The following is a 15,262-nucleotide window of genomic DNA, read 5'->3' as shown; positions in this document are numbered from 1 at the left end:
AGTTTGTTTCCACACGTCGTACGCGCATCGCAATTAAGTTGATCAATCATGAAGCGAAGACGGATCATCTAACTGTGGCTGTAATTGGTAAATACACTTGCGTTGTGCCTAGTCCTTGCATTGCGTAATCGTTACAACCATGGCTGTCCACAACGTACAGAACCAACCAACAGAAGCCGGTCGAAGCATCAAAGAACAAAACTAAGATTTTTCTCAACTAATTTGTTGCTCTACGCATTTTTTTTATAAACAATTATATCTATATTACATTTTTATATTGACTACAATATTCTAAATAATTATACAATAATTAATTTATATATGTTATAATAATTAGTTTTTGTACCTGCTTTTAATAATAAGTTGGCTGTGTCGTAAATTATACTACTTTGACGTTTTGAAATGTAAATATAATAAAGATAACATAATACAGTGGTTACATATAGATACGTTTGTTGGTAAGGTTTTTTAAATTCACAATATTTGGACCACATTATGCGAGCTAAATTTTCCACTAATTGTATTCCAATCAGATAAATATATTGACAGCATTATCATACTAGGACCTTGTGTAATTTTCTAGGAGGCGTTTTGGTTCCTGTGCCACAAGCATTAGCGACAACATTGGGTCAACCTACGCAACGCAAGTGAACTGACAAATCACAAGCGATGGCTTATTCGCTTGTGATTGCTAACTGTATATAACTTCACTTGTCATTGGTTAAAACGCTTGCGTTGCGTTTACGCTTTAGAAAGACATTCCCCCGGTCCCCTGAAATAAACTGTATGTTTTAACATTACAGTCAACCTATATTCAGGTGATAACCTATTAAGTGGACACTAATAGGAGTTACTGTATGAACTTAACCTCAACGGTTCATAATGTCCATGGTATATATAAGTATTTATTATTTATTTAAACATGGTTTATGTTACTGGTATCTAGCATATGTCTAGATATTTAAAAGAGATATATCCAGCCGTACACATGTGTATTGGATTCCGTCTTCTTAATCATAGTACAGTATAGTCACTGCTGCGACATAACATTAGGATCACGTTTATCCGATAAAGTAAGTGTGTCTTGATTATAATATTAACTACCAAGACAAATAAAGAAGGGAGATATATAACTAATTCCTGGTCATTAACATTACATTTGTCTAAATTTGTACTTTGACGGAGATCTCGATGTTTGCAAAAACAAAGCTAGACTGCTAAACATAGAGATCTCCGTGTTTTGGGTTTTTTTAAAAAACGAAATCCGGTAGATAGTTAATTATCTGTAGGCCTATATCTGCACCCGATTCCCAGTGCTGTATCTCCACATAATATCTATTTCCGAAGTATCATAGGAATTGTTGGTAATACAAAATTGTGTCGGCTGGTATATACTACACATTTAGAAACTATATTCGGTCTGGACCGTAGACATTTTACTATTTGAAAATTACTAATCGGATTAATAACGACTGTTATTAATCGCGTTTGATCGGGTTGTATATCGGTAGTTTTTAAAATTATTTGACATTTTGATTAAAGAGTTTGAAAGAGTCAATATTGAACTAGGTGAATTTTGTTTCAGTATGGGGTGTGTACCGTCGTCGCCCTCTGATGATGGAACAAACTACACAGTAGTCGTGAAAACAGGCGATTATAAAGGAGCGGGAACAAACGCAAATGTTTACGTTATTCTTGTAAATGCCACTGGGCTTAAATCTAGAGAAATAAGCCTCGATGTAGCTTGGCACGATGACTTCGAAGCGGGCAAAAGTGACAAGTTTCCCGTGAAAAACCTTAAAAGCTTCGGTGAAATAACAGAGCTTGAGGTGTGGCGTGATGGCGGAGATGGTCTGGATACTTGGTTTGTAGAATTGATTAAAATAATGGATAAGCATACTCAGAAGGTGTACGTATTCCCAGTACATCGATGGGTAACGTCAAAACATAGACTGAAGCTACAACAATATGATTGTGTATTGCCGCAAAATGATAAATTCCAACATCAACGGAAATTGGAATTGCAGATTAAAAAGAAGCTGTATGCGTTCACACAAAAAGGAGATGGACTGCCGTGCCAGGTAAGATCTGTTACATAGGCGGGTCCAAGATGGTAGGCTTACTACCTCATAAAACTCAATGCAGATGATTACTTCAGCACTTTTCCTCGGAACGCTTCTAATGTTTTAACAACAAAGTAGGCTAAACATTAACTTTAGTTTTACGTCACATAAAAATCACAATACAGTTAGTTTTCTACGGTTCGAGAAAATTACCACTTACGTTGAAATGTTCATTTCTACAAGATACACAGATAGGATGTTTAATTACAAGTTTTGATTTTTTCTTATCATAAATAGGTGAAGGAATTTCCTGTTTATGAGTCTTTTTCTAACGAATATAAGGCAAGTTTTAGTCATTTATTCAACTTAACTTTAACTTTACTCAACATTTTGTTCTACTTTATAGTAGAATTCCGTTGTATTAATTAGTAAAGCATTATAACAATGTTTAATTCTATGACTGATCAAAGATCATATAGTGAAAGAATGCATTTTACTTTTTTCCATGACTTAAGGCCGTATTGCAATACCATATCTACTATTAAACCTAAAGGTTTAAGTTTGTCCTCCAAGGGCCCATACATTTACTTACTTGTGTTATACCAAATAATTGTACCCCACAATATTATGCTTCACTGTATAATTATATTATATTATTAATGTTAAATTAACAGTGGGATATTACACTAAACAAAGCCAAGTTACTAATTGATGCCAAAATCGAGGGAGTTATTTCAGGTTCGTGGGAAAGCTTGGATGATCTTGGAAACGTTTATAATAGTATTCTACCTGTACCAAAAGTAAGTTCTACATTGATAATATGTTTTGAGTTCATCAATTGTATACTATCGTTATGAGACGTATTTTGTAGGCCTACATTTTATAGATTCACTACCGGTACCTCTACCAGACCACCGGTTTGAACGACTATAAAGGTCACATGACAACTATAATGACATGATTGCGAGAAAGGCGAAATAATGCAAAGGGCAGAAAAGTATGAAATTCGGGACGCCTATGATACTATTACTAATAATAATAATTTACATTTAAAGAATGATAAACATGAAAAATGAAGATTAATTAAATCTGACTTTGAATGTTATTTTGTAGTTTAATCACTTCCTTAGAAAAAAAAGAACAAATAATGTTTTCACTTATGAAATGACAAAATAAATGGTTAAATTCAACCGAAAACTCATTGGCAGCCAATTTGACCATTTTTTACAGTTTTCTTCAGGTAAATATATTTTTTTCCGATCCAATTGTTGGTCAAAGTGGATAACTATTATGTTAAATTAAAATGGAATATTCAACACACATTTTGTTAAGAATTATTTTTTTCAGGTGGAAAAATAATTAAGTTACACAGTTTATCTAACCTTACTTCAGATACCCGACATGCTAGTCATCTTAACTAATCTTATTCATACAATAAACATCATATTTATTGTTTACACAAACAAAGACGCATCATTATCATTAAAACATTTTTTTTTAATCTACAGGGTATGCATCACTGGAAATCAGATTATGAATTTGGAATGCAGCGTCTGACTGGATGCAACCCGACGGTGATTAAATTATGCACACATGTTCCAGAAAAGTAAGGCTACCCTCTCTGTCTCTATCTATTATATCCTCCTTCTATCGGTTTAAAAACTCTAATGTACCACCGAATACTGTCGGAAAAGCGTCATCTTTGGCATTTATTGGTTGATTACGTATCACGTGCCGTGTATTATCTCAAACTTTTCTCTCCTTAACTGATAAACTATTATATCAACTCAACTGATAAACGTTAATTATTTGTATTTTAATATAAATATGATATAATATGATGGTACACAAATATTTATTCATTTTCTCATTCCTAATAGTTTTGCTGTTACAAATGAAATGCTGCAGCCGATACTTGAAAATATGACGATCGAACAAGCTATTGCAAAGAAAGTATTATTCATTGTAGATTATAAAATCCTAGAAGATGTTCCTTGCAAAGACAAGAAAAAGGCAAGATTTCACAGAAAATAATTAGGCCTACTATGAAATAAATGTAAAAACGGCTACACACACAAAGAAATAAACAATATTACAATACACCTTATGAACCGAATTGTAGAACACCAGTATGGAAAATAATATATGAAAGTGCCAAGTAGAATCGCCAACTAAAATCCAAACTAACCCGCTCTCTTTTTACAGATATGCAGTCCTCTGGCGTTGTTCTTCGTCGACAAAGAAAAACGTTTACTACCAGTTGCAATTCAACTTTTCCAGAAAAAGGCAGACGACAATCCGGTAACAGAACAAGTTTAAAACATACACATTATCCGTATCTGCCAAAATATTTATTTCTTTAATAATATTAAGTCAAAACTCCGTCTGAAACCATGCTTAATTTCACAAGGTCTGACCTGTAACGCGTGACTTGTTACCACCGACGACAATAATAGTTTCACAATATATTAACTCCATCAATCTGTTCTTTCCACAGGTGTTTCTTCCAACAGACAACGAATACACGTGGATGTTTGCTAAGATGTGGTTCAACAACGCTGACGCGTCGTACCACCAATCTGCAACGCATTTAGGTCTTACGCATCTTTTTGCTGAAAGCGTTACAATAGCCACACACAACTGCCTCTCACAATCTCATCCGCTATTCCGTCTTATGGCACCGCACTTCTTGTACCTTATAGCAATTAACAGGTCAGTATAACTACCTCCTTGTCTAAATGTCCTTCTTTTAAGGTGGTGAGTCTTGAGTACTATTAGTTATTTTCTTTTTCTAGTCGTGGATTAGGAAAACTTGTGTCAAAAGATGGTTGGGTTGACAGATGTATGTTGATTGGTCGAGTTGGAATGTTTGAGATCATAAAACGTAGTTGGGAATCATGGCGTCTTGACGTCAACGGAACTCTTCCTAAAGAGCTAGAATCACGAGGTGTACTTGACCCAGAGTTGCTACCAAACTACCATTATAGAGACGACGCGTTGTTGCTATGGAACGCCATTTTAAAATATGTCAGCGCAGTCGTGAGTGCACATTACGGTGGGTAGGCTATATCGTTTGAAAAATAAATTATTATGATTTGCAAGTGTAATTATAAGCTATAATAACGTTTTGATTACAGGAAAGGTAACAAAAAAAGCAAAATATTTCTATTTTTGTGATGGTGTTGTGTCAATGAAAACCTTTCCCTGGTCGTATCGTATTCGACAATTAACTCTGCTAATGACATTTATTTTATTTGTAGACAAACCAGAAAAACTATCAAAAGATTATGAGCTACAGGAATGGCACAAAATGCTTTCGTCGCCATGCAAATCTGGCGGGGTTGGTATCAAAGGAATACCAGGAGAAGGGGCGTTTAAAACCTGGGAGCAAGTTGCACAAACAGTCACTAGTATAATATACACAGACAGCGTCGTACACGCTGCGGTAAATTTTTGCCAGTATGACAATTATGGGTTTCCGCCTCACTACCCGGCTTATATCAAAGGAGAGCCACCAAAAAACAAAGTAAGTCATAGAATTGTTCATAGGCTAAGTCAGCTGTTTTTCACTACTACAATTTTGGCCATAATGAAGATACAATGCCAACATGTTACAATAAATACACACTATAAGGTCCATTAAAAAAAAATAAACAAAAACAAAATCCCTCTTTTTAGGTTATGTATTTAGCACAGTGCCAAAATACTTCATGTTTATATTTTTTCAGGAACCAAAAACGGAAGAAGATGTTTTAAAATCACTGCCTGACAAAGAACAGACATTGAGTGTTATGGTTGTCACGAAGCTTCTAAGTGACAAAGGAACCAATTCATTGGGTCACTTTGAGGTCAACTATCAGTATGATCCAATTGGCACAAAGGCAGTCAAAAAGTAGGCCTAAGTATACAATGCTGTTCAAAATATATTTTATTTCACTATTATTTACTCATGGTAACAGCAAAGCGTCAAGTTGATTTTATATTTTTTCTAATTATATTATTTGCCTAGTGGTTTTCGAAAAATTGGTCATTTGAGTAATTATAATAATAATAATAATAATAAACAGTATTTATATAGCGCCTAATGGATCACTGACCCCTCTAGGTGCTTTACATTAGACCTTAACTAATGGTAATAAACTATCCCTCGCCGGACACCATTCCGGTATTTCTTAGTCGAGGTTTCGGGGATGGAGACAATCAATAATGTGAAAAAAAAATGTAACTAAGCTTAACTATGTTTAACTAAGGTAAAACTATCCCCCGCCGGACACCATCCCGGTATTTCTGAGTCAAGGTTTCGGGGCCAGAATTAAGAATAGAGAGTAAATGAGGCATGCACAACTTAAGCTTATGTATATTTTTCTAACTTAATTTGTTTTGTACGAAAGCACAAATAAATTTCAAAATAATTCCTCAATAATTATTTCAGTATGCTGAAGTATATATATTTAGTAGCCTGTAGTAGCATCTTATCTAGCCTTTCTTTGTCTTTGTCTACAAGTTACTATTTTTACCTTTATAATTCTTGTTCACTCTATAGATTTCAAGAAAACCTGAAAGCGGTTGGTAACACTATAAAACAAAGAAACAACAAGAGAGAATCCGCCTACACTTACTTACATCCCAGTGAAGTTCCAAACGCCATTAGTATTTAAAAAAAACTATAAAAACACTACCGGTAACGAATATACGAATACACTACGATTCTGAATATTTCGCACTGGCATTAGGTTGGTAGAGCTCGTTGAAATGCATCTTTGTATAAAGCGATGCTTCGTATCACACTCGACTGCACGCAGGCTGTCGAGTCGAAATGTCATTCGTCACACGCTCAGAAATATGCGCAGAGTGACTGTACAGAAACAATTTAATATATCACGGTTGAAACTTATGTGGATAAATATAATCGATTCTTTGTTAAATGATTATGGATACACTCTTAATATCAGTTGGTATAGTTGTAATAATTTTCTTTTTCTTACTCTTGGTATGATTTGAACACAATCATAATCATTTACTATTGTAATACTGCACACGTGGATGTAAATAAATGTATAGGCCTATTAAATATGTTAATACGGAAAGTTAACCTACAACTACAAATTATACCCCTAGATTTGTCAGATACAATTCATACATGCATCTACAACTTCTCTACATGTATAGCTATAATTTCCTTTACCATGGAATACTCCATTCCACCGATAAACTCCATCAGGTCAACTCAACCAAGCTTCAAAACTTAATAACCATTCTCCACTCACACAAAATTATTCAAGAACTCCAATTCTACTGCAGTACGTTCAAACTCCACAAATTAGTTTTGTGAAGGAACAGTCCAATACCGATATCTCTAAAATATTCTTTGTGACATTATATACATTTCCCTAGAAACCGACTCCACTCAATTAAGCTCAAAATCCATATCACAATTGAATAGTAAGTCTTTTCTCAAGACGAAATCCCAAAAATCCAATATCTGAATACTTGTGTGACATTTACAAATTCCTGTACTTATCCCTTGGACTTAAGACTGGTCAGCAGTTCCTGTTCTAATTAGATTGTCACCCATATGTTAAGCCCAGTCATTAGTGGCATACGCTCGAAACTATTTAAGTTCATTTGCTTTTGGAAGAAGACTGTAAGAACACAGAAACATTGAATTTTTAAATATCTGTTACAATTTGGAACATACTAAAGGCTATTATTCACTATTATTTATTCAAGTAAGTACTTTAATTTTTATAAACTATCATAATTATTGGTTATACAGTAGAATTATTCCTATTATTCAGATAATGTGTTAATTTATTATTATAAATATATATAAAAATTTATAAAATTAATTTAAATATTGGTCTAAAAAGATTGTTGGTAAATGAAAGTATGCCTACTCTAAAATAACTATACAATAAGGTTTTGTCTACTGTCAGCAACAAGGTTTTGTCCAATGTCAGTAATATTTAAATGTTGTCTTGTTATCTGTTGATTTTTGCTTGTATATATTATATTATATTTTACGACTTTCAACCCTGTTAATGGTGACGTTTGGTCACTGTAGGGTGATGATGAAATAAAATAAAAAATAAAAAAATATTAGTTCAATATAACTATCAGCATTATAAATTGCATAACAAGGAACTATAGTTTAAATTCTTTCTTATCAACCATAACTTTATTACCGTACGGTACCTGATACGAATCTTGCTAAATACAAATATTGAATAGTTAGAAAAGAAACGTTTTATTAATTGGGGCTCTTAAATTGATACAAAACGTTAATGCAATAACAACGTTATAATATTTTATTAAAACTTATTTCATTTAATTTTACAAATCAATTGTGTTAACGATTAACGTATTTATACGTTAAAGGCCAAAACTCGAATAGCGAAAGCTGATTGTATTGGTTTTTTTTGTCATATTATGACTTTATATTATGTTATTATGTGACGAGAGTGACAAATAAAGTATTTACAAACAACTGTCAAAAAGAGACCGAAATATTACATTTTAGTGTGTTGTATATTATTATAGTAAAGATAAAAAATAATTCCTTGCTCAAAATAGAGAAACGTCGATCTCATTTTGAAGTCTGTTCGTATCTCTATCAACTTTGCAAATTTTCGTTGGTAGGCTCTTTGGAATTTTAAGTGGGATAATGCTTTATTAAATTGTAATGCTCCTTCTATGGAATAAGGTTAATTACAAATCTTTACTAATCCTTTGTTCTTATCGGTTTAATCCGAAATAGAGCCGTACAAAAACAAGGTTGGTATAATAAATGTACAAAAATATCGGATATACTCAATAAAAACTCGAAATATAAATTGGGTAATATTGACGTTTCTTAAATAATAAACATTGATTTCAGCATGGGAAGCCACACTTCGAGGGGTATTCCTGTGAATCACATTCGTAGCAATATCAACTATACGATTTTTGTAAAGACAGGAGATCACAGTGGAGCCGGTACGAATGCAAATATCTACGTAATCCTTGTTAACAGTGCTGGCGCTTGCTCAAACGAAATTCATCTTAACTGCACGTGGAACAACGATTTTGAAGCCGGTAACACCGACCGATTTTCAGTCAGAGGTCTTCCGTACTTCGGTGACGTCACAGAGCTGGAATTATGGCGGACTGGACGACAATCCGATCGATGGTATTTAGAATGGATAGAAATACAGGGTAATGAGAAGGTATTTATATTTCCAATACACCGTTGGATCGTGCCGAACCACAGAATGCAATTTCAAGAATATGATTGTGTTCTGCCTCAGTTTGACAAGTTTCCTCAACAGAGGAAGATTGAGTTGGCAGAAAAGAAGAGAATATATGCATTTGCTCCTAAGCACAATGGAATACCCTGTCAGGTAAAGTGATTTTTTTTTTCTCAATTTCTTTTCTTTTTATTGATGATAACAAAAGATTAAATAGTTTCTAATATTCATGTGTATTTTCTTTTAAGGTTACAACATTTCCAAAAATTGAAAGTTTCTCCAACGATTACCAGGTTAGTTATAGAAACGTTTCATAAAGTAAAAACTACTTTCACATAAAATAAACCCATTTCCGTATGATATATACTAAATCTTTTTAATTATTATGTATTTTTAGTGGAAACTATTCAAGACAATATTGCTGGACAAAATTGATGGAAAAATAATAAAATTTACTACAGGACGTTGGAAAAATCTAGATGATTTAGCAAATATTTACAACCGCAACTCTTTCCCGGTGCCTGCCGTAAGTAGGCATACTTCGATATATCTGCCACATAAGATAAACATGTTGTTATTGTATCGTATTGAATATTAAATTGAATGTTAATTATGTAGACTTATATTGAATTGGTTTATAAACTTGTTATCTTTTTATTTAAATTTCAGGGAATGCATTGTTGGAGATCAGACATTGAATTCGGAAGGCAACGTCTGACGGGCTGCAATCCTGGAATTATACGACTCTGCACATACATTCCAAACAAGTAGGCCAATTCATTTTCTCAACTTATTTATTATATACACTGTTTCTAGTTTACGTATAGGCCTATCATTTAAAGCAGCACAATGGTATAATGATAGGCCTGTTATCCTGAATTTTTTTTATTAGCGGGATAAGGTTAATATTTATCATAGGCCTACCCCATGTGGTCATTTCATCCCTATTTTGTAGAAGTACATTCATTACGTTTTGAAGGAGACACGCAGTGACATATCTATAACTTATACGTGCATGTGCTTACTAAATTAAATAATGTCGCATGCTCTCTGTCAAAGAAATCTAGCACAACCTATTCGATCTACCCCTGCATTATGTTAAATTTACATTAACCTGACATTTACAAGTTACAAATTATATTTAGCATACTGACTTAAATTTGCATACTTTAAATAACTATATTTATTCTAAACATTAGTTTTGGTGTAACAAAGAAGATGATTCAACCCCTTATGGAAGGGTTGACGTTAGCGGTCGCCATTAGAAAGAAACGCATGTTTATTGTAGACCTGAAAATATTGAAGGGAATAACAACAACAGACAAGCGTAACAAGGTATAGAACAAAATGACAGACAAAGGTATTTGAATCTTGACACAGTCGAAAAAATAACTAAGTCAGGTTCAAAGATTTCATAAAATAGGGTCCCGTGTGCAATGCGTGATGAAACTTTGCAACTTGTCTAAATATCTTTTGTGGGTCAAAATAAACCAGAAAAACGTTGCTACCCAATCTGTAACCCCGTGGTGTCTTTTATGGGCCTTTACAAGATGGTGGCCAAAATATTCAAATCGCTTATATCTTCGTAAAGGCTGGTGTTGTGGCGGGGTTCATTTTGACCTCAAATAGAATTTTAATATGTTATGGAGAATATTTAAAACAATTATTGAAACACGAAGAATTTAACATTTAAGAAAGTAATACGAGGCAAACTCATTTGCATGACATGTGACTAACCCATGTCTCACTATGCTGAAACAACTTCTATCTTGGTTTCTTTTATTTTAGCTATGCAGTCCGATCGCTCTTTTCTTTGTCAATAGAGATTCGCAGCTACTGCCGATTGCTATTCAACTGTTTCAAGACAAGGCAGACGACAATCCGGTAACGTGTCAATATTTCATTTTAAAATACAACTCTAATTATTTATATTATTTAATAATTTAACTGTTACATTCTATGTGTATTTTAATCGCGATAAAAAAAAATTTCGCGGTTCCAAATGTCGCCTGAAACCAATTATCTATACCAACCATCCAATACTTGAAACAATACGATAAATCAAACATGGGACTGTATTTGAGTCCTTAGTAGTATACTACAAATGGAATTCAAACATGTAAGTTACTTACCTCAATCTATGACCATTCAGTTAGCTTGCGACTTCCTAACTCCACCACATTCCAATTGATTTCTTGAATGAAAATGAAATCGTATTATGTAGTTGTTGCAATGCCTTAAAGGCTAAATTCCGATGCAATGAGTATACCTTTAAGCAATTCCACCGTGATGTCTTTTTAAAGGCAGGCTCATTGTGCCAAATTCACAAGATGACAGTAAGAATCAGGCCTATCACACTGCGACCCGCCGCGCCAATTCGTAAACACAAATCCTACCCATGTGGTTAATACATTCTTAAAATATCTCGCATGTGACTGTAACTGTCATCATCCTGGGTTAGCATATAAGTAACGTATCCCCTTTTAGTATCCAATAAGAAACCAGAAACATAACTGCTTAATTCTGACGTCACTTTTGTTTTGAACAGGTGTTTCTTCCAACTGACAACGAATACACGTGGATGTTTGCTAAGATGTGGTTCAACAATGCTGACGCGTCATACCACCAGTCTGCGAAGCATCTTGGGATGACGCATCTTATTGTAGAGAGTATGGCAGCTGCCACTCACAGTTGTCTGTCGCCCTCACATCCTCTTTATCGTTTAATGGCTCCTCATTTCTTGTACCTATTTGCAATAAACAAGTACGTGTATTTGTTTCATTATACGGGCGGTGATTTGTTTATATATCTAAAGTAGATTTACATAAATAACTATACATTTTTAACAATAATAAGACTAAAAATCATGAAAAGGTTTGTTGGGGTTGGGGATTTGGCCGTCGGTCCCACAAACATTTTTATTTCCACGTAACGCTTTCTGTAGGCCTAACCAATACGACAAAAAAATGTTATGTGGAAATTGGTAAAACTGGTTACTGGATTTTATAGTGATTTGATTACTGTTTCCCGTAAGTTTATTTACCATGTACCAAGCTATCACATAAGCTTTACACATTATGCTATTTTTGCGCCCTCTTTTGACATTCGGATAAACTGTTTTTATCTATAGTATTATTCGAATGCAATTATCTAACAATGCTTATATTATAGCTTTAAATGCATAACACGCGACTGCGAGGCTTTCGTCGTGTGCCGCGTGGATGTTACACGTAAGACAATACGAAGAATAAAGATGGAGATTGTTTTTTTTTAATTGATAATATTTGTTTTATAAATCCCGCTCTTTTCCCCATCTACCACCCACCCTCCCCCACCTCGTTTACAAAGAAATACCCCTTACGTGTCTATACACAATGGCAGTGTCATACCAGTGCTTCTAATAAACTAAAAGACAGAGAAGCAGAACGTAGAGGATTTTGTTAATCAAAAACAGGGAAGAGTGAATTTCATTCTTCTCTGATTTAAAAAAAACACACAACAAACATCGTCTTTGAACCGCCATATCCTTTTAGTTTGTTAAGTCCGGTATCAGTCAAAAAAGATAAAAAACAAGTCCGGTATCAGTCTTCAATCTAATCACACGCCTATCCGCAATGGCTTACAAGACCTTAGTCGCTTTCTAAATTGTTTAAGTTTCCTGCTCACAAATAAAAAGAGTAATGCAATAAAGCATCCCATTTTCAACAAGCGGTTTTTTGTTGTTGGTTAACTGGTGCTACGGACGAACGAACGAGTGATTCCCATGGAAGGTCCACGCAGGCCTACATAAATTAATTTAAAAAAGAAAACTATGTTACTTTAACAGCTAAATGTGCTAACAGTACTTCAGTGAATTACAGTGTCAAAAGAATATATAACTATATCCTATACATAACATTGGCATTCTCCATATTTTACATTGTTATAATTTTGCATTCGAATTTTTAGATTAGGGTTAGAAGAACTCATCAATAAAGGTGGATTTGTCGATCGAACGATGTCAATAGGTCGACTCGGTATGTTTGAAATAATCCGACGGCGATTTAAAACATGGCGACTTGATGTAGACGGCACATTCCCAAGAGAACTCGAGTCACGTGGTGTTTATAACCCGAATGTACTACCCAACTACCACTACAGGGACGATGGTCTTCTTTTATGGCACGTGATATCGAAATATGTAGTGAAAGTTGTAAACGCACACTACGGTATGTTTTTGGGGTTTTTTTTAACTAGAAAAACAAAGCATATAATTGCTTTCAATTAAACACTGCACGTCATAGCTGACTGACTAATAATACAATAGACGTTTTAAAGTCTCAAAAAGTATATCCTTTTGTCTTTGAAATAACTATTCATTTCCAATTTTTCAGACATGCCAGATAAAATTGATTCTGATTATGAATTACAAGATTGGCACAAAACACTATCGTCACCAGTTATTTCTGGTGGATGCGGCATTCAAGGCATACCCGGAGAAGGCGGTTTTAGAGCTGCAAAAGAGATAGCACAAGCAGTTACAGCTATCATCTTCACCAGTAGTGTGATGCACGCGGCGGTAAACTTTCGACAGTATGATAACTATGGTTTCCCACCACATTACCCATCAATGTTAAATGCTAGACCACCTAAGAATAAGGTAGGTCGAAACAGGGTACGTTGACACGCAGGGCGTAAGACTGGCGTAGCTTACGCAAGCGGTAAGGTAGTCCACTATTTTACATCTCCCTGCTTGAACACACTAATAAGGCCATATACATGGCTGCAGTCGCGTGTTCAAGTTAGTGTTTACCGACTAACCGACCGACCGACCAACCGACATAGTGAGCTGTAGAGTCTAGTTGTACGCGACTAAAAAAAACAAGTTTTACATTTTATTTATAACATTTTGTTACAGAATCCTAAACAAGAGAAAGATATAGTAAACGCGTTGCCGGATAAAGGCAAAACTTTAGAAGTGATGAAAATTACAAAATTATTAAGTGTGAAAGGAACGAATGGCTTGGGAGAATTTGAGGTTGACTATCAATTCGATCCAGTGGGAACGAAAGCTGTTCGACAGTAAGTGCAATCATTAGCATTACTGTATAGTATCCATAACTTCATCATATCATCGTTATCATATTATTATCATTTAATATTTCAATTATGGGTATATTTTAAATATTCTCTCTCATTCATTTTCAGGTTTAAAAGAGCACTAGAAACCATATCAGCAAACATCGATGAGAGAAACAGAGAGAGAGAAACGGAGTACACCGATTTGCACCCTATAGCTGTCCCGAACTCTATCAGTATATAGAGTAACAATATACCAACAATAACAGTATACAACGATAACATGATCGCTATATCAAAAGAATGTGTGAACCCAGAAGTTTTCTTGGTGTTAGGGTATTTGGAGATTCTCTTGTACGGGTTGTATGATTTGTATTTTATCAAACCGATTACCTATCTCATCCTCGCACATTCCGCTCGTGTTGTATACACGCGTTGTGTTTCTGCCTATATAGTGTATGTGTCTATGCGTTTCTGTCATTGTGTTGTCAGTTATGTTGTCTGTGATATTTATTTCAACAGCACTTTCAAGAATATCCAAATTTCTTAGACCTGGTCACCGGTAGATCCGGTGGTAGATACTTATACTGTTTAATGTAAGTTCCCTGAAACCTTGTTTGTAATAGTGGCCGTATTTTAGAAATAAGATATGTAACAAAATAAAAGTTGAATAATTAATGTTAAAAATAACATACAATATTCATAACAATTTGCCTACATTTAGCTCCCCCAATTTCTTTTTGTATGTTCCTTTTAGTTTCCTTTTCTTGTATGAGAACGGTTTCATTATATTCTTTCTTAAAGCGTGGTTCCCACTAGCGGCGCAACGCAAGGACGTAACGCAACGCAAGTGAATTGACCAATCACAAGCGATGGCTTATTCGCTTGTGATTGCTAACTGTCTATAACTTCGCT

The 15,262-nt window shown here is 34.4% G+C and overlaps 2 protein-coding genes across 2 annotated transcripts; both read left to right on the top strand.

The window, feature by feature from the left end:
* The first annotated feature begins 779 nt into the window (after window positions 1-779).
* Window positions 780-8,575, top strand: LOC140047541 (allene oxide synthase-lipoxygenase protein-like). Its single transcript, XM_072092606.1, has 12 exons — window positions 780-891; window positions 1,586-2,081; window positions 2,361-2,405; window positions 2,738-2,863; window positions 3,572-3,669; window positions 3,944-4,076; window positions 4,269-4,364; window positions 4,561-4,775; window positions 4,859-5,118; window positions 5,324-5,589; window positions 5,792-5,955; window positions 6,607-8,575. The coding sequence occupies exons 2-12, from the start codon at window positions 1,587-1,589 to the stop codon at window positions 6,719-6,721; spliced, it is 2,013 nt and encodes a 670-aa protein (XP_071948707.1). The 5' UTR covers window positions 780-891; window position 1,586; the 3' UTR covers window positions 6,722-8,575.
* Window positions 8,576-8,941: 366 nt separating this feature from the next.
* Window positions 8,942-14,591, top strand: LOC140044630 (polyunsaturated fatty acid 5-lipoxygenase-like). The gene is made up of 11 exons (XM_072089225.1): window positions 8,942-9,442; window positions 9,538-9,582; window positions 9,687-9,815; window positions 9,959-10,056; window positions 10,489-10,624; window positions 11,078-11,173; window positions 11,838-12,052; window positions 13,238-13,497; window positions 13,663-13,928; window positions 14,187-14,350; window positions 14,477-14,591. Exons 1-11 carry the CDS (start codon window positions 8,942-8,944, stop codon window positions 14,589-14,591), a joined length of 2,025 nt encoding a protein of 674 aa, XP_071945326.1.
* The last annotated feature ends 671 nt before the right edge of the window (window positions 14,592-15,262 follow it).

This window comes from Antedon mediterranea, chromosome 1, assembly GCF_964355755.1.
Source record: "Antedon mediterranea chromosome 1, ecAntMedi1.1, whole genome shotgun sequence".
NCBI lineage: Eukaryota > Metazoa > Echinodermata > Crinoidea > Comatulida > Antedonidae > Antedon > Antedon mediterranea.
This window is presented reverse-complemented; position numbering and strand designations above follow the sequence as displayed.

What these genes read in the sequence shown, in the direction of transcription:
- LOC140047541 (XM_072092606.1), top strand. Translation starts at nt 1,587, where the DNA reads ATGGGGTGTGTACCGTCGTCGCCCTCTGATGATGGAACAAACTACACA. An exon ending in AAAAGGCAGACGACAATCCG is followed by an intron (nt 4,365 to 4,560) that starts GTAACAGAACAA and finishes TTCTTTCCACAG; the next exon opens with GTGTTTCTTCCAACAGACAA. An exon ending in TACCTTATAGCAATTAACAG is followed by an intron (nt 4,776 to 4,858) that starts GTCAGTATAACT and finishes TTCTTTTTCTAG; the next exon opens with TCGTGGATTAGGAAAACTTG.
- LOC140044630 (XM_072089225.1), top strand. Translation starts at nt 8,942, where the DNA reads ATGGGAAGCCACACTTCGAGGGGTATTCCTGTGAATCACATTCGTAGC. An exon ending in GTTTCTCCAACGATTACCAG is followed by an intron (nt 9,583 to 9,686) that starts GTTAGTTATAGA and finishes ATGTATTTTTAG; the next exon opens with TGGAAACTATTCAAGACAAT. An exon ending in GGAACGAAAGCTGTTCGACA is followed by an intron (nt 14,351 to 14,476) that starts GTAAGTGCAATC and finishes ATTCATTTTCAG; the next exon opens with GTTTAAAAGAGCACTAGAAA.